Here is a 19408-nt window from a genome sequence, read left to right as displayed (position 1 = left end):
CATATCCAGAAGTTTCCACTGCATAATGTTTGACTAAAGCTGGATGTGAACGTGTTCTTCTCTTGGCTGTCAGAACGTACGGCTGGCTGTGCCAGGTGCACCCTGGGTCTGTCTGGCTTTGTCAGTCAGCAGCATGAGAAACACCAAGTTATTAACAGGCTTTGCTTATGTCAATGCACCACACCAAAAACTGGTGTCAGGGGGAGCTCTGAAATTACCAAAGGTCCCCAGGTTATGCTAGACCCATGTGAGTATACGTAAGTCTATACCTCACTGGAAAGCTTTATGCTAAGTCACAGTAGACATATGTGCATGAAAGAACCTGGACTACTTTAAGAACTTACTCTGGGCACAAGATTGGAAGTCTGTGTCGAAGCATCTGTCCTCCTAACATTTTCCTGTTGTTTTATGGAAACACATGGAGTCAGGAAAAAAATCTACCAAATCAATTCCAAGGTGACAGGGACCCTTGGGCCCCCATGCAGCCGTGCACGGACACTTAAAACCTCATAAGCCTTACCTTTCATTTGTTCATTTCGAACATTTTCGTTGCTGTTGACAGATATTTCATTGTTTTTCCCATGTTAATTGATATTCCTCTGATTTTTCTCATCAGCATGTTCTGTGAGTTGTAGACAAACAGAACTTTTTATTTTTTGTTATTTCTTGTGCATACAAGGATGTGTGTCAGCTAAAAGCAAAAGTTAAACACCAGATGCAAACTTTCGAAATCACTCTCTCTAAGAGAAAACGGGTCTGATGGAAAGTTTGATTCACACACACACACACACACACACACACACCGAGTGTATCAGATTTGAAATCAGTGATAAACTGTGTTTTTTGTCTAAAATGAAGTGATGTTTGTTAAAACTGGAACCAAACAAGGCTGTCACCTTTCAGCTACTTCACACTCATACCTCACACACATCGCTCTGGGTCAGACTGGTTTTTTGATTATTCTTACATTGCCACATGAATGTGTGGGACACAACCACCTTCTTTTTCCTATTTCACATCTATTTTCCCAGAAATATTCCTGCTGAGACACAAGACTCTTTTACCAAGGATTTCTGACCAAGACAGCAGCGCAAAGAGTTTCACACAGAGGGCCAGACAGAAAGGATAGACAGAAACAAAGAAACAGTACATCAGTCCATAAATTAGCAGCGTTGGACAGTAAAACAAGTGCACAGGCTCAACAGATGATCCTTTATCCTGGTTTTAAAAGAGTCCAAGCTAACATTATTGTCTGGTTTCAGATGACCTTGTAGCTCTGACCAAAATGAGGGAGCAAAAATCACTGAAAGCTCTTTGACCAAAGACCAAGCGAGTCCGAGGAAGCACAAACGGCACCAATCCGTTTGACCGAAGGTTGAAGTGACAGTCTTAAGACTCAGTAAAGGGCAGATAGATAAGACGGCCCATCGTGTAGTATGGCCTGATTAATAAGGATACACCAGTGCTCCATTCTTTGTTACGTGGGGAAGACAGGCCAACTTTGTCGTACAAGACTCAGTGATGTGTACGAAATCCTAAACCTGAGACAAAGGGCAATGCAGCATGGGAAACTGAGTCCAGTATTTTCAGAGGGGCTGACGTAGCTCACAGATAGAGAATATCACCATGATCATGGATAAAAGGTTGTTTGATTAGTTCAATTCCAGGAACAAATGAAAAACATCCTTTGTTTTTGTAAAAGAAACTCAGCTTCATCCTCAGGTTTTTGTGTAGCTCTGGATGTGATGGCTTGAAGAAAAGCTTCACCCGGGAGAAATACCCGGGTGGTAAAAAGTCTGAACCCAATCACTCGCCTCATTTGATGGAGTGAAGATCTGACGTTTATCTTCCACTGTCCTCTCAGACCCAGAGAAATACCTGGGTTTAGTTTTATCAACATTTAGAGCCAGCCCCAGTATACAACGAGTTTTTTGGACAACGTGGAAAGCCTCTTCCAGATGGTTGACTGCACTTTGCTGGCAGGGAGGTGATTTCCCACACTGAGGGAGAAACCAAAGGAGAATGAAGGAGTCTTTGATTTTATTTCTTGGGGCCTGGACAGAGAAAAGTGTTCCTCTACAGCGGGTCTGATGTTTAAAGTACCATGCTGTGCTGGGGCTATGAGCTGGACCTGTTCCACTGTCTGATCCACAGGGATGATGTTGGTCCGCAGTGACAGCGGGCAGCTGATGCTGGTGTCCCAGCAGGCTTTGGCTCAGGCTCAACAGACACCAAGAGGTATCATCACCCACGTATCCAGACCATTGGCCCCACAGGTGTGTGTGTGTGTGTGTGTGTGTGTGTGAGAGTGTGAGAGTGTGTGTGTGTGTGTGTGTGTGTGTGTGTGTGTGTGTGTGTGTGTGTGTGTGTGTGTGTGTGTGTGTGAATTTAGTGACCTCTGATCAGCTCCACCATCGTCTGAACTATCTGTCTCGTGTGGGTTTCAGGAGGCTGCAGCAGCTGGACCCAAAAGAAGCGATAAAGTGACGGTGATCAGGATGGCAGGCCCTCCTTCTTTCCAACAAGCACCCCCCCAGAAGACGGCCGTGGTAAAGGTGGCTCGCATACAGTCACATATGACTCAAGCAAAACTCCAGACTGTATTCACAACTGTGGCTCATTTGCTTCGGTCTGATTCAGGGGCAAAAATGATACAAAGGTCTCTTGTAGTGCTGCACGATTTGGGGAAAAGGTGCGATTTGCAATTAGGTGGACAACATTACGATTGCGATTGTGCTTGCGATTTAATAAAAAAAAGTAGTGTCATGATGAGTCTACAGACTTGCTTGGTTATCATGGAGAAAAATCTGAATTGCATGTGCTGACATTGCGATTGCGATTGCGATAATCGTGCAGCCCTAGTCTCTTGCTGTCCAGAGCTGTAAACAGATGCTTCTTGCAGTCAATTTTTTTCTCTCATGGGTCAGAAATCTTACTCTGAAGCCAGGGGAGTTTCCTCATCGTCATCCATTCAGGTTCCAACAGCTTTCCACAGGGAACAACATCCATGGAGCATCAGCAGTGTCTGTGGCTAGTTTGTGTTATAGTGTTCATCTGATCAGTGTACCAGTGTTTGCTGTGTCAGCAAAACATGCTCTTTTTCACGAGTCTAGACTGGGTCTGGAAAATAATGGGCTGATGCACCTGTTAGGGTGAAGACTTGCTGCCTCAGGGAGCCGCAGTAGAAGACGGACTCTTCTTCTTCTTCTTCTTCTTCTTCTTCTTCTTCTTCTTCTTCTTCTTCTTCTACTGTTTTAACTGAACGGTTAGCAACCTGGCTCATTACTCCCATCACTACAATGTGAAGCACAGTAATGAGTCAGTGGTGCTGGTTGCTAAGGTGATTGTTCTTACTGCAAAGGAAACACTACAGGGCGAATGAAAGCAAGCAGAGACTGCCCTCCTTTGGCGATCTTGTTTATCCTGCATCCAAGAGCGATTGCTGTGTTCATATATGAGCAAACAAACTGGACTTTGGGGGGTGGGGGGTGTGTGTGTGTGTGTGTGTGTGTGTGTGTGTGTGTGTGTGTGTGTGTGTGTGTGTGTGTGTGTGTGTGTGTGTGTGGGGGGGGGGGGGGGGGGGGGGGGGTGTAGGGGGGGGTGTAGGGGGTGTAGGGGGTAACTGTTTTGGAACAGCTGCCCCAAACGATGCAGGTGTGAATACAGCCAAAGATACTAAAGGTTATTTCACACAGAATAGTGTCCACCCTGTGCTGATTTCACTGGTTCTGCTCCTCAGGTTATCGGTGTAGCTCCCAAACCAGCTGTTGTGCAGCCTGTCAGTGCTGTGTCAGAGCACAGGGGGCGACCTCTCTTTCAGGGGGTCGTCACTGAACCCAAAAAGGAGCCACCTGTCACGTACACTCAGGTGAGTCCTGCCTCTTGCACACGTCCTCAGTATGGCGGTCACTTAGCCCATAGATGCACCTGTCCCAGTCATGCTCATCATTTCATCCTTCATCCGTGTTTTCACTGGTGTGTGTTTTTTTTATTAATTTGTTAGCTACAGACTGGTATTACTTAGGTGAAAATCATTTATGAATTTACAGGAGTCACTGCTTACTGAATTCATTGGTTAACGTGCCACACCATAAATACCATGACTCTCTTCTACATCAAAGTGATATTAGACTGACATTAAAAGTCCGAAAGAAAACAGTCAGTGTTTATCATGCTGACCACCTGCTAAACGCGCCCATAATAAACACTCTGAACTTCCATGACGAGTAATTGTTGAGATTTCTCAACAGGAGACTTTGGAAAGTGTCAAGAAGTGCAAGAACTTTCTGGTGACGCTGATCAAGCTGGCCTCCAGTGACTCCAGATCTGCTAACATGGCCAACAATGTCAGAGCACTAGTCAAGAAGCTCCTGGTGAGTTTTCCATCCTTATCACTGAGTCTAGACCTGGACTTGGACAAAGGAATTTATTAACATGTGGATGCACAACTGGTTTTTAACAGTTTGGTTTTTAGCAGGTTACTCTTTCATGGTGCCCCCGTGGTCACGAGCCAATGAAAAAGATATTTTAGCAGAAACCCTGATAGGTGAATATATGGGCAAGTGGTGTCTGATCATCTTCCTTCACCACAGCACAAACACAAGAGGAACACAAAGCTGATTCCAGGGTATCTGTGGGGTCTTCTGCTGCATCACTGTGTAACAGAGCTCTCTGAGGGCAACAGCAGCTAAATCCTCAGCATAAGATCATGTTGATGGGAAAATATAAGACATGAGGATTTACACCAGTTCTTAAGATCCATACCATCATGGAGTAGGCCGATGGTATACTGTGGACAATGGTGTACCACCCAGCACTACTGGTGTCAGATCTGATCAGCAAATCAGTATCAGGACTGTGTCCCCAGATGAGCAAAAGCCAGATGAGCAGAAAAGACCTGAATACATCAGAATCTGTCGAAGAAACTCCATCAGAAGCAGCCCAAAGATACGTCAATGCTTGCAACGGTGCGACCACCTTTTGATATTCAGAATGAGTGTAAGGATGAAAGAAAAGAGAAATATGGAAGGTGGAGTTCAGGAGTGACAACCATGAAAGAGTCAAGTGCGTATGTATCTGTGACATTAAAGGGAAACTCCGTTTTTTTGACACCTGGACCTTATTTATAGGTGTGTGCATGCTCATATACTCACTCAGACAAACATCGTGCAGCTCAGAGTCCTTCAGAAGTTATTTAGATCCAGCTGATTTTAGCCGCACTTTGCGGGGGCCATGGCAAGGGAGCTTCAGCACAGGACATGATCTCTGCAAAATCACTCATTTCAGCTATATTTTTTCATCCATCGCCAGTGTTACCATAAAGTCAGCTCATCTACCGTCTTCAGGGCCCTGTTCTACGAAGCAAGTTCAGTCTAGCGAGATAGCCTTGGAGCTACCTCGCTGAACTGAGCGTGGTAGCCGTTGGTCTCGCTACACGGTTTCACGACACTGGTTATCAACCTCATAAGTGGATCCAGCCAGGCAATGAGCACGTGCACACATATAAGGCGGAGCCCGCTGCATCTGACCAATCATGAACATGGAGCAGTCTGGAGCGTCAGAGCAGGCCGGAGAGAGAAGGAGCGCATACTTCACTCAGGAGGAGCAGGAGGTGATCATGAGGAAGTATGACGAGCTGAAACATGTTATTAACGTTAAAAGCAGCACCGTCGCTGCTGCTAAAGCACGGAAGGAGTGCTGGCAGAAAATTGCTGACAGTCTAAATGCGTAAGTGTAGTGGTGTAGTGCAAATAAAATATTTTGTGCCATTATCATCCTGAAATAACTCTGTTCAACATGCGCTTTTACTGTAACATGCAGCATATCTAATTTAGTTCTTACATGAATTTATTCATTTGTTCATTCCTATCGTGCTTATATTTTTTGTGTGATATGTAGCCCACATGAGCCCTACATGAATTCCTGTCACAATTTTGATACGGGCAATAAAATATTGTCGTGGAACAGAAGTGTTGGCATTGAAGATCTTATTACGGCAATGAGAGTTCTTCATTCCCTTTAACTACCTGTAGAAAGTGTCATGTACTACCAACCCCTCCCTGGAAAACCGGTAACTTTCATAAAGGTGGTCATCAGAAAAAGAGAGTGGGTCGGGCTCCGATGTCCACGGGATCTTCTAAGAACGAACAAGCCATTTTTTCATGAGGGCTCATTGGTCAGTGGGCGGGGTTTTAATAGTCCGCAAGTTCAATCTGGAACCTAACCTGCCCCGGAGCAGGTTAGCCGTTCAGGGTATGTTGCCATGGAGACTCGCCTCGCTGAGGAGTGATCCCGTGTTGTAGAACAGGGAATCCGGAACCTATCCTCAAAGCTACCTCGCTAGGCAGTAATCCTGCTTCGTAGAACAAGGCCCAGGTGGGTCAGCTGACCCAGAGCTGACCTGGTAAACAAACGTTTGACAGCTGTCCTTACCGGTTTGAGCCTAAGTACACGGACGAGGAGCTCCATGAAAGAAGGATGCAGAGGGAGAGAGACAAAGAGCTGGCTAGAAAACAACAAACAGGAGCACATCCACGACTCAATGACAACTGGTGGTGCACTTGTGGACAGTGTTCGCCTATGGCAACAGAAGAGGAGTGTGTTTGTGATAACGATGGATAGCGATGGATGAAAAAATATAGCCGAAATGAGCGATTTTGCAGAGATTATGTCCTGTGCTGAAGCTCCCTTGCTGTGGCCCCCGCTAAGTGCGGCTAAAATCGGTTGGATCCAAATAACTTCTGAAGGACTCCGAGCTGCACGATGTTTGTCTGAGTGAGTATATGAGCATGCACACACCTATAAAAAAGGTCCAGGTGTCAAAAAAACAGAGTTGCACTTTAAGAGATGTAGGGCTGCACACTAGCCCCAAATAATGGGCTGCCTTTTGAACCCACTACCAACCGCTCCAACATGTTTGGCTGAGGAATCAGTTGCACAGCTACCATTTGAACTTACTGTTCACTGAAACCTAAAAGTGAATTACCTAAAACTTCCTGAGATGTGTGTGTATGTTTTTACTCTGCAGGAAGGAAAGCTGGAGGCAGAGGAGTTCACTGAACAGCTTTACAAAGAGCTGAAGACGACCCCACAGCCCTGCTTGGTGCCTTTCCTCAAGGTGACAGATAGATTCAACCACATTTTACTGAAGCTCATCTGATGACTGGAGACCCTGCAAAGTCCCAACATGTTTAAGTTTTAAGACTGGAGCTGAAGGCAGTGTCCTAAGCCCAGGTTTGATCCAAGAGATCTCTTTCAGGCTTCACCAGAGAATACTCAAGGATGAAAAGTCAAGCCTGGATTCTCAAAGCAAGAACAGATTAAAGCTAGGTACTGATTTCTTCCAGTGATCCTCTCGTTCATTCCAGAAAAGTCTACCAGCTGTACGCCGCCTCACCGCAGACCCCCAGGTGTTTATTCAACAGGCCTCAACTTCCAGCCACCACCCCAACCCTCCATCAAGCTCCAGCAACTGCCAGAAGGTAAAGAAATGTGGGGAAATGCTGACTGGGGATGAAACCCCGTGAACAGTTATAAGTTCAAACAGAAAAACACTGAACAATAAAAATATGTGACATGAAATCAGGTTGTGAGTAGGGCTGGGCACCGTTCAGAAGTGTTTAATACTGGTACTGGTACCTTCACTCTGATACTGATACTTTTTTTGGTTATTTTTATTTTATAACATCAGTTTAAACAAAAAGAAAATTAAGCTTCACATCAAGGTGCAAATCTTGAGTCTTAGTTTTCAGCTGTAGCGTTTTTCCACTCTGAGAACTTTTCTTAAAAGAATAAACAACAAACCGTTACTGTGTGCCAAATAACAGCTGCAAACCAGTGACAGGTCAGAACATACTGACTGCATCTTAGATGTCTTAATAACTGTAAATGAACTGTCTTCTGATTCTTCTTTCTTCATTTCTAATGTCAAAATAATCCTCCTCCTTTATCCGGGTCAGGGACCACTAAAAATGACCAAAAGAGACGAGTGTCGGCGCCATTCATCTGCATGCAGACGTCTACTCAGGCTCAGCATACGTTATGGGTCAAACACGCTGTCCATGTGCTCGTGCATGAAGTGTACCATGCTAAAGCCCACCTCTCTGAAGCCAAAGCAGAGAAGTGAAGCGTGCCTGAGCATGGCACACTTACAGTCACGCTGGCCAAACAAACTGGGCGGTATGGATGGTCAACGTGACCGCGCCCTGAGGCAAACTGATGCGTGAACGGGGAGGATGGACGGGGAGTATGGAATGAATATCCTATCTTAAATCGAGAGCATTTTTAATCGATTTGAACGCAGTATTTTATTGATTTCATGCTCAGATTTTGTGATGTTGTCTCTCAAAACTCTGCTCTTGCGCTCAAATTTGCTCTGTGCGTGCTCAGACTGTGTCCTCGTGCTCAGTTATAATGCTGCGCGTGCAGATTCCCTGTGCTCACACTCCGGTTCTTCTCATAAACCTAGCATTATGCCTGAACAATACTACACCTGTATGACAGTAAATAAGCTACATTACCTTAATTAGCCAATGCATTAAGCAAGGTATAAATGCCCTTATGCCCTTTGTTAGCACGCACTGCTTCTCACGCGCTGCTTCTCACGCGCTACTTCTCACGCGCTACTTCTCACGCGCTGCTTCTCACGCGCTACTCCTCACGCGCTACTTCTTACGCGCTGCTGCGTGAACGGGAAGGATGGACGGGGAGGGACTCAGCACTGCGCTCAGGGCGGCTCGTTGAGAAATCAGTACAGGCTTTAATGTCAGTCTCCAAACTTCAGAAAGTCGCTAGATGTAGTCACTCTTTTCCCAAAAAAAGACGCCAGAGGGGTCTGAAGAGTCGCTCATTACAGCCACAGAGCTGCGTAATGTTGCAACCACTCACCGGTGGCATTATCAGTTCCTGATCATGTGATTAACCCTTCAGGTACCAAAACTTGGCACCCAAAGGACAAAGCATGTGTTGGTACATTAATTACATTTATCATTTAAGATGTGAATTATTTCAATTATTCTTTCTGCATTCTTTGAGCATTTTTCAGAAAAGTGTCAGCTTTCTATTGTGGGATGTCTGTTCACCAGTGTCTGGAATGCTGCCTGCAGGTTAATTTGCTGTTTGATCCATTTGTCTTTCCCACCCTTTGTCCTTCTTGATTTACAAAACTGGGATTAGAGCCATCTTCTCCAACCAACACCTGAAAATAAAGCGTGATTTGACCCATGTCGTGCTGGTGTCAGGTCAGAGAAGCTGTCTCTTTCTGAGCTCCTCCCCCAGTCTTCGTTGGTCTCATGTTAACCATGCCGGACCTGAACGATCCCAGTGATCTGTGATTACTTTAGTGTGGAGTTACTGAAAGACGTTTGACAATATTTTGAAAACTTGAAATGTGGATCTGGGTGTCTTCTAGTTTTGAACTGCTGCTAATGATTGTTTCTTAAATGCAGGTGATCCAGAAACTTCCAGGAGCAACACTAAGACCTGGGTTTGACACATTAACCCAGTCCAGAACTTACATTTTGGGGAACAGCAGGACTGCTCTAAAACCCACAGTGGCCCACTCAGAAAAGCAATATAAAGGTAACAATTCTTCACATGACCCATTTGTGGTATCACATTACACATGAAATGTGATACAAATATGAAGCAGACATTAAGAGTATAACTCCAGACCTGAGTCCCAACAAAAAAAACTGTTAATAACATTTAAGAATGGTGAGGATAAGGCAGAGTATGCCAGAATAACATGGGCTACAAACATATCTAGAAGAAGTCAGTTTTTCAATAATCCAATAATTGATTAATGATAAATATAACACAGTTCATGTCAGTTTTAACTCATTTTAAAAATGTTTTTACCACTATTGGAACCAGCCCCTGGTTGTAATGTGATGTAACCACCAGACAGTGGTTGTAGTGCATCTGAAAGCTTTTTGCTTCAACAATCTTCTACAAAAAAGGCAAAACACAAAGAGAACATAATAGAATTATATAGAAAGTAATGAACAAAATACACAAAAAAGGAAAGAAAATATGTATAGGAAACAAGCCCCAAAATTAAAAAACAATAAACCAAAAAATAACAAAGTACTTACACAAAAATAAAAATAGAAAAATAACCATGGATTGAAAAAATAAAAACACAAAAATATTAAACTAAATACATTAAAATGTTAATCAAAAGTTACAGGAAAAAAAAAGAAATTCACAAAAATTTGAACCAAAAATTAACAAAAAGTAAACAAAGCAAATAAATACATAAATATTAACAGAATAAATTAAGAAATACTGAAATATATGAATCTAAAATTAACAACATATAAAAACATAAAAGAAAAAGAACCAAAACAAATATTGTAATTTTTAGTATTTTTGTGAATCATATCAGTATATATGTCTTATTTAACCAATAAACAACATTCTTGCACAGCTACCACGTGGCTCTCTAACACCCTCTGTCTGCAAAGGGTGTAGCTACTTTCTGTTAAACTGTAACGAACAGGAAAGCGTTATTACATAGACTGTAAAAAAACATGTATGAAGCGTCCCTGATGTGACCCGTGTGTTCTGAGCATAGACTGTTCTGAGACAAGATTTTGAAGCCAATCCATGGCTGCGGCCATCGTGGAAATGCAGCCTTCCAGTGGAGCCATTCCGGTTCAGAGGCGGAGGCCAAGCGGAGTGCAGGCGGGCTGAATTGTGATTGGGCTATGAAGCCGCGTCCATTTAGCTCGATGCTACGGCATAGCTAAGCTAAATGCTACTTAGTGGAGCTAACGTAAGCTAACTGGCTACTGACTGCAATCCCCTTTTTTCTCTGGACCTCCGCATCCTTCGATCACACTTTTTGAGGTAAGTTGACCCAAAACTTTAGAAAAAGTTGTCAGAAACATACATATACAATTTTATTATTTAAACCTGCAAGTTATTTCTTAATGAACAAGTATAATAAAAATGATGACAGTTATTAGATGTTATCCTGGCCATGTACTGTAGTCCTAGCTTGGAAAATTACTACATTACTATTTTAAGGTATTTTTCAGTGTCTGCATTACTTATCAAATGGTTAATATGAAAGAAATTCAAAATTTCATAATCACATTAATATGTGTTTGATTTGGGTGCCACTTGATGATAATTACATAAAGTTTAAGATACAGGTTTTGTTAGAGAAGTATTTGTAATTATGCGGTGCTTGTGCTTGCTCTTTTTCAAAGTGAATTGGAGGAGCATAATATATGATAAGATGAAAGTTATGAGAATGTACATCATACTGTAATGCATTTAATATTATTCAGTTGTGGTTTTGCCACAAAGGAGTCCAAAGACTGTGTAAAACTGTGGTACTTGAATAGCAAAAAGTATGTAATTACTTGGACATGACAGTTAAAAAAAAATCTCTTAACATATATATTTTTATTTTCCTTTATACACCTAAGGAACAAGCTATGGCTGCCTGCCACCCAAACACCATCCCTGTGGATTTTGAACCACCTGTGGCACCTGCAGCAACCTGGGATGAAAGATGACCCCCAACAGCTCCGTGTCCAGCACCCAGACATGAAAATAATTTTGTCTGGCATCACCCAGAGATGCCAGTGGAAAGTTAAAATTCCAGCAAAGATGGAATAGAGCCAAAAGTTTATAAACAGTGTCATGGCTACATTTATAAATAGTTTAGATGGTGTGCTGATTGAGCACCCTCACATCAGACAAGACAGTCCTGGGCTATTTTTGAGGGATGGAGTTCATTTCACACCTAGGGGAAATGATGTTTTTTTAAATACATTAGCACAGTGTCTAACAGACCATCTGCAAACGTAGTGAACTGTCTCTGCCTTTGGAGCTGGTCTTTGGGATCTTTTTATTTGATAGTCCATCACTATCTATGTTGAGTTTCAGGTTAATTTTTAAAAGAATCCAAAGCCATAACACTGTTTTTATTCTGTGCTTTTAAATCTTTCCAAAATTATTTCCATGTCCGTGTGCCTCTTTCCCATTCTGCTTCCCTGACTCTGCAGCTCTTCCAGCCCATGACGGGCATAGCTTACAACATCACCCATCTGTTCCTGACACAGTATGGATTGCAGACCTAACAGGCAGGCTTCGTGAGACTCTCACTGACAGCTAGTGTGCTGGGTTCCAGTCTGCAGTCAGTCTTAACCAGACTTTTAAAGAAGTGACACTTTAGCGCATATACATGGACTTCATTTTTTAGGACTTTTTGTTTCCAAGCCAGTGTGCTGAAGTCTTTTTTTTTTTTTAAGTTTTTGTTAGTCTGTACAGTTTTGTTTCTTGTTACGACAGTTTAAAAATATGTTTGCACTGAATAAATTATTGTTATGTTTGAATCACTTTGTGTTTACTACTAACAGCAAGTTTTGGGCTTCAGATACCCTCAAAAGCATGAACCTTTAACTCATTCACTCATTAAAAGAGATTTATTAACACAAAGCTTTGTTGTGACGGAACATTAATAAGAAAGCATTATATTTCTGTTTGGAGTAAAGTACTTTTTGATACAGGATAATTAATGACTACTGCCCCCAAATAGTAAGTTAGGTTTAAAGACAGGCCTTTTTTGTTTTTTTTTACAACATTCTGATCAAAGTCAAAATTCAAAAGGAATAATGCATTGGAAAAATATGTGCACTAACAGCACACGTAAAACAGCGGGTCAGGTGCTGGATAAACTGTCTCAGATCAAGAGTAAGATACCTGCCTGCTGCACATAGTTTTTAAGCTTCAATAAAAATGTCCTTCCACCCACTCACAGGCATTGTCTGGCTGTGATAACGGGAATTTAGTAACAATCAGCTACTGGATTCAACTGTACCCCAAGTCTTGAACCCCCACAAGTTTATCCAAAAAGTATGATTAGTTTAACAAGCCAAAAGGAAATACTAATACTACCTTCTTAAACACTTTCAACTGGATCAAGGAGAGCATTTTAAAGGTTTTATTGCACAAGATGTATGTTGATCCAAAGTCCAGAGATCCAGATCCACAGAGGATGTAACAGAGAGAGCGGGGCAGGGCGACCGGGCAGGAGCTCGAAGGAGGCACTGGAGGTTAAACAAAGACACACAGGGTAGGTCACAAGTAAAATCACTGAAATTAACTTCAAAAATCCCAACGATACTCAGAAAGTTTTGCAGTCACTAATATCATCTACACTGAAAATGCTGCAACTATTAGCAGAGCATCTAAGTGAAAGAAATGGTAGTATTGTTTATCTGAAATTAATTTTAGATCTTTGAGTCCATCTCATGAAAAATGGGAGCAAAAACAAAAGTGGTGTGTTTATATTTTTGTTGGGTGTATAAAACATGCTCATCGTCTTTCATGCCTTCGTAATAGTTTTGATATAGTGTGTATAAGTTAGAATTTAGTTTTGGGTATCACTTAATCTGTTTGCACCTATAAGGTCTCTGTACCCTGGAGTCAGTGCTGAAGTGACAACTTTCCAAGTGTTCACTGCACAAGTAAGAGGCCTGGTTTGGAGTCCAGCTGTCTCTTCTTGTTGATCACCCACTGGTTCAGCCTGTCTGGATCACCTAGAGGAAAATTGACAAGTGCATCAAAATACAGGCAAGCTGACCTTAGTCACATGTCTATCGACAATTACAGCTGAGATTTTGTATTTTGGATGTTTCACAATGACTTCATTTCACTTCAGGATATCTCCCCTGCAATGAAAATAGTGTTGTAAATTCTACTGTAACCACATGAGAGTTGAGAGATGAGATTCCAACATGCAGTGTTAGACCTGAATCTTGTAATGCAGTTACACCCTGCTACTGATTCACAATAGTCACTGCAGTCGGCAGCAATTTAAAAGTCATTTTCCTCAAAATGAAACGGTTACAGTGGTGGAACTGCATATCAGCCTGTCTATATCATGCCATTTTTCTTAGGGCATGGAATTTTATTTTGATGAAATATATATTGCACAAAGTTAAAGAAAATGTGTGAATATATGTTAAAATGTTTTGAATAGCATAATAGAAAGAAATAATTATTCATGGATTTACCAAAACATTTATAAATTCAGTTCATACCCTTTTATACTAAATAATCAGGCACATGTACTTCACTGTACTTCAACACATTTTTTTCCATGGCCTAAGGAAGATTAAAAGATAACAAAAAAAAAGTCTGGGCACTGGCTTTCATATTTTGCGCATCTGGGGGTTAACCATAGACTGTATATAGAGTGGACACAGTGGCTCCTCCATATATCGTTGTACGGTTTTGAAGCCAAAATTCCCCTGTCACAGGCGCCGCCATCGGCAGCATTTGTGCAGCCAGAGTCTGAGCAGTAGAGACGATGAGGGATTCTGGGAGAATCTGAGTGGAGCTGGGTGACAAAAATAATATTTTTTTTTCTTTTGAGAGTCTAATCAGTTCTTGACTCTACCTCCCAACATATTTTACCATCCCCGAAAAAAATACATGAGAACATAAGCTGTCAATCATCGTTAATTGTTTTGTAAAACCTCGTTTTTAACCTTATAACTAATGAAAAAAAAACTTCTCAGAAAAAAAGAGGACTTGAATACAAGACAGCCAAATGATATCTTCAAATCACCACAACTAAAGGACGTGAGAAACATTTCTACAAGGTGTATTAATTTTTTGTAGTTTGACCACAGCTCATCTGGAATGACTGGGAAGCCGGATTCTTTAACTTGTACTGCAGCCAGCCACCAGGGGGAGCAGTTTTTATGGAGACCTCACTTTGATCCGAGCAAGATGAAGTCCATTCTTTTTTACAGTCTATGGTTTTAAGAAATGCAGCGCAAGATATTTCAAAGGTCATTGTAGTGTAATTAAAACAAAGTGTAGCCCTATAGACTGTAAATCAGATTCTCATGATAAAAGTTATTGAATTTTGGCATTATACTTCTCAGGAATTTAAAATATACAGATCGATCAGTTGGACCGTTTTCCTTGTTGATAAATTATCTTTTGTGAGACAAATCGACGTTCACAGTACCAGATTAATGATCATGTGGTGGACTTTAAATTATCTCACTCTGTAGCTTTGCACTTCACATTTTAACAACTGCGAAAAATTAATTACTGTACATTTAAATCCGAACACATGCCAGTATGCTTTTCTATCATAGGTTCCTATTAGCACTGCCTGCATGTGTGACTTGATCGGCAATTAAAAGCGATCCAAAGCCACAGGGTTAGCTGGCTGACAAGCTCAAGTCATAAGCCGTGGGCTGTGAGCAGTCTACGGCATAGGCGTAGAGCTGCTAGCCGGCCGGTTCGGCTCGGGTATACGTGCTAACACCTGCTAATAACGTAACACAAAAAATATAGAAAACGAATAGCTCACCGGAAAAACTGCAGCACCAACTTCTTGGACAGTCTGTCAGTACATTCCAAGGCACAGCAGGATAATTTTGGATTCATTTTTGATGAAAACAGTTCAAGCTCAACTACATGATCTGTAACTTAGCATCCGAATCAAAAAGCTTAAACATGCTCACTTGTCGGTCAAGTCAACCACGCCCTCATTTATGCAAATATGGTAAATGTGGATATAATCAAAAGGGAAATATTAGAAAAAATTCACCCCCCCCCCACAGTGTGTGCGGATGGTGAAGTCAACATTTCAGACCGGAGCCGTTTGTTGAACCAGGCTGTAAATATGCTTTTTAATGCTGTTAAAGTCCGTTTTTTTGGCTGGGGGTCTACGTGACTTCTGATCTTTCTGCAGCCAGCCTCAAGCGGCTTCTGGACGAACAACAACTTTTAGGACTTCCACATAGGCTTCATTTTTACTAACTGGATGTTGCCCCTTGGTTATTTCTCAGCTTTCATGGCTGAAAGAAATTAAACAGAACCTGGGCTGCAAAGCTGTTTCTACTCCTCTGTACTCTCTTCATTCAAACCTTGGCTTACAGCCTGGTTTGTGTGTGTGTGTGTGTGTGTGTGTGTGTTACCTGTGACCTGCAGGCTGAACACTGAGGTAGTGTTAGTCATAAACAGAGTGCACACAGCAGAGTTATCTGATGAGACCAAACTTTCTAAGTGTTAGTCTTGAAGTCACTTATTTTGTTCCTCTCCTTTACAGAAACCTTTGTACTGAAGCAGCCCTTCACTCAGGATCTCCTTCATCACAAAAAGTTTACTTCTAGGGAGAGTCTGGGCTCTTACAGGTGACAGATGTTTGTTTTTCAGAGTCAAAGCTAAGTTCAGTGATTGTGAGTTGAACAGTTATGTACATTGTTTGTTGCTGTACTCGTTTGGTTGTGGGGATTTTGTTTCCCAGAGAAGATGACGACATCAATGACGTGGCCTCCATGGCTGGAGTCAACCTGAGAGAGGAGAATGCAAAGATCTTGACCACCATTGTTGGCTCTGTCGAGAAGTCATGCCAGGATCAGCCTTTCCTCTCACCCAGCCCAGTGCTCAGCCGGATCCTCCGCACAGGTACAGGGTCCATGCTGGGGTGGAGTCAGACTGAAGACCTCCTGCCAGGGCACCATATTCACTCTTCTCTTCTGTAAAACTGACTACTTCTGGTTGTTAAATGTATGTTTTCCCCATAGAAACAAAAAGAGGAGACTCCAAGCACTCTCTAAAAACTGTCAAAACGCCTTTATTATAACGGACTGTTCATGTTGACCTTAAAAACAAACTTGGACACGTAACAGCATCAAGCCTTCATCAGGGAGTCATGCCAACAGGTGTTAGGCTGCAATAGGCCCTTTTAAAGGGGTGCTCAACTAACAGGAAACTGCCACATGGACTTGAAGGCAAGGCCTGCAGGTAGTGACAACCAGCAGACCCACCAGCAGATGGCGTTATTCAGGCCAATAAGCTTCAACAAGGTTTTCATCCCCCAAAACAACAAAAACAAAAACATACATAGTAATATAGCTGCATGCAGCAATGACGGGCCCTCGCCCCGCGGAAAATGGTCCGTATTGGGGTAATTCCCAAGCAGCCTAAGTGCAGCAAAATGTGCCTCAAGCAAGAGCTCTGTGTATGGATGAGGTTGTTCCCCCGCAAGCAAGCATACATGGTACATTGAAAGCATAGTTGATATGATTAGTGTACCATAGGGGGAGCAGCATTATCACTGTAATTCATGTCAACAGCAGTCAGGAGTGGGAGTGACTTCATGTGTGTAAAATTTGGAGCAAACGTTGAAATGAATGTAATATTATGATCAAGCATTTCCAGTGGGTGGCGCTATTGCAGTAGCAGAGATTTGAGGTTATAGAAGAGTTGGGGGATGGACTTTCATGGTGTGTGTGAAGTTTGGAAGAAATTAGACCTTTAATGACTGAGTTAGTACTACTTCCTGCTGTGTTTTGACATTAGCGAGGTGAAGCTAGTGCCATAGACACACCCTTGACCTTGAGGACATGAGCTGATTTGTAATGCTTTATGAAGGCGTGCCAGACATTTGCAAGTGAAATGAAAAAGAAAATGGCAAAAAATGAAGAGGCTACAAATGAGAGAGTAAAAGACATGACTTCCTGTTAACAGTAAGGGGCGCTGTAGTGTTAGATGAAAAGAAGTATATGGATGTGTTGGAGATGGGAGAGTTAACATGTGTGTGCATTTTGGGCCTGATCCAACATTGTACAAGAGAGCTATTAAGATTTTCATGAAGTAGCAAAATGGTGAACTTTGGCGGCCATTTGTGGCCGAGCCATACAAGATGATAAGAATTGTGTTGTAAGTGTTCATCTTCAATGTGTGTAGTTTCCACAAGGCAAGTTTGGAGTTCATCTTAGTCCAAACCTGGGAGTAGTTCATTGAAATACATAGCCTATAAACGTAATTTTGGCAATTTCAGGCCATTGCCATCAGGAGGCGTTGTAATTTCTGGGAGGAATAGGGACATGGCTGTGTCCAGGGCTTAACACTGAACATGTGTGTAAATTTTGGTGCAGATTAGACAAAGTTGAAAAATGCCGAACTTTGAGCCTGTGTCCTAGCCAAACGGAAAAAAATTCTGAAAATTTAGCTATGATTATGAATGTTCAATGTGTGTAGTATACACATGCCAAGTTTGGAGTTGCTGTGACAAAAGCCCTAGGACTAGTTCGTTCAAATGCGTAGGCTACAAATCGTCAAAATCCCATGTTTACGTGCTAATAGCGAAGTTCGTGTTGAGAATTCACGATAGTCATAAGAGACTTTTTTGTTCATGTGGGCATGCTTGTTATACCCACCAAATTTCAGGGCTGTAGCTCAAAGCAGAGCAAGGGGCTGCAGTTTTAAGCCCCTAGGGGGCGCAAGGGGGGATGGATTTTTGCACAGACAGTGGAATCATAAATTTTTCGCCGAGTTAGAATTTTGTGGCTAGGTCATTTCGCCTTTTTTTCAAGCCAAAGGCACGCAAAATGGCATTGTATTGGCAGAAACAAAGAAGAAGAAGAAGAAGAAGAAGAAGAAGAAGAAGAAGAAGAAGAATCCTAACAGTTACAATAGGGCTTCGCCCCCCGATTCTCGGGGGCTCGGGCCCTAATAACATCAAGCAGATAAAAGCAGCTGAAAACACATCAGAATTCTGCTTAAAAACATTTTTACGGAGTGGCCTGTACATTTAGAGACAGTAACTCTGTGTTTGGACAACATCTCTTCTCCACAAGAACACAGTATAACCCTGTTCTTCATTTAGTCCAGGGTATTTCGTGTAGTTTGCCAATCCACAATGCCTCCTTTTGGGTCACTTTCTTTGACTGTCCCCCTTTCTGATGGTCAGTGGGATGCGGTTGATGCCTGTGGTTTGTAATGAAGTTGGGTTGCTGTAGTGGAATTTCAGGTACTGTTTGGCCATGGGGTAGTTAATGTTACCAGTTCCTGTTGCGTATATGTGGTCTGCAAGTCTGTCCTGTAGCCATCTTTTTGTTCTGCCAACGTAAAAAACTTTGCAAATGGGACATTCCAGCCTTTAGATGACATGAGTGGTCTTGCAGTTACTAAAGTGTCTGATTTTGTACCCCTTTTGTGATGTTGAGTCCAGAAATGTCTTTGTCTGTTTCACATTTGCACAGTGGTTACAGTTATTACATTAAAGACCCTTTTGGTTTGTCCCAGCCATGAAGTAGGGTTGTTGGGTCTGAGGTGACTGTGTACCAGTGTATCTTGTAGGGGTTATTATATTGTTTCATGACGATGCAATATAATAACGATTCTTTGGACAACGATATGATATTTGCCGATATCACAAAGTCTGTCACGATACGATACGATACTATTCAGGGGCCTTCGATCGATTTAAGACGATATAATGTCCTCACTGAACACAATCAGCAACATTTCACCTGAGGCAAGAAAGAAATACAAAACAATTTTGATAGTTTTATTACTGAAATGTGGAGCGATGTGCTGACCTTTGGGTATGATGGTTTGTAGAGGATTATAGCCATCT

General features: G+C 42.2%; 1 protein-coding gene across 6 annotated transcripts in view; it reads left to right on the top strand.

Annotated features, from left to right (window-relative positions):
* LOC141788708 (transcription initiation factor TFIID subunit 4-like) overlaps nt 1–19408 on the top strand; it is a 44186-nt gene that overhangs the window by 5806 nt on the left and 18972 nt on the right. For 5 of the 6 annotated variants that reach the window (XM_074667717.1, XM_074667716.1, XM_074667715.1 and 2 more), the window contains exons 3-11: nt 2155–2276; nt 2448–2555; nt 3740–3868; nt 4251–4373; nt 7028–7117; nt 7368–7481; nt 9447–9579; nt 16091–16175; nt 16289–16449. In XM_074667717.1, coding sequence (XP_074523818.1) covers nt 2155–2276; nt 2448–2555; nt 3740–3868; nt 4251–4373; nt 7028–7117; nt 7368–7481; nt 9447–9579; nt 16091–16175; nt 16289–16449 — 1065 coding nt within the window. The remainder of the gene's footprint in view (nt 1–2154; nt 2277–2447; nt 2556–3739; nt 3869–4250; nt 4374–7027; nt 7118–7367; nt 7482–9446; nt 9580–16090; nt 16176–16288; nt 16450–19408) is intronic. The other variant, XM_074667714.1, reaches the window with a different exon arrangement.

The sequence above is a fragment of the Halichoeres trimaculatus genome, unplaced genomic scaffold, assembly GCF_033239565.1.
Source record: "Halichoeres trimaculatus isolate MK-OKI-2021-1 unplaced genomic scaffold, fHalTri1.1 fHalTri1_scaffold_4, whole genome shotgun sequence".
Lineage (NCBI taxonomy): Eukaryota > Metazoa > Chordata > Actinopteri > Labriformes > Labridae > Halichoeres > Halichoeres trimaculatus.
Note: the sequence above shows the minus strand (reverse complement) of the source record. Positions and strands in the feature narration are given on the sequence as shown.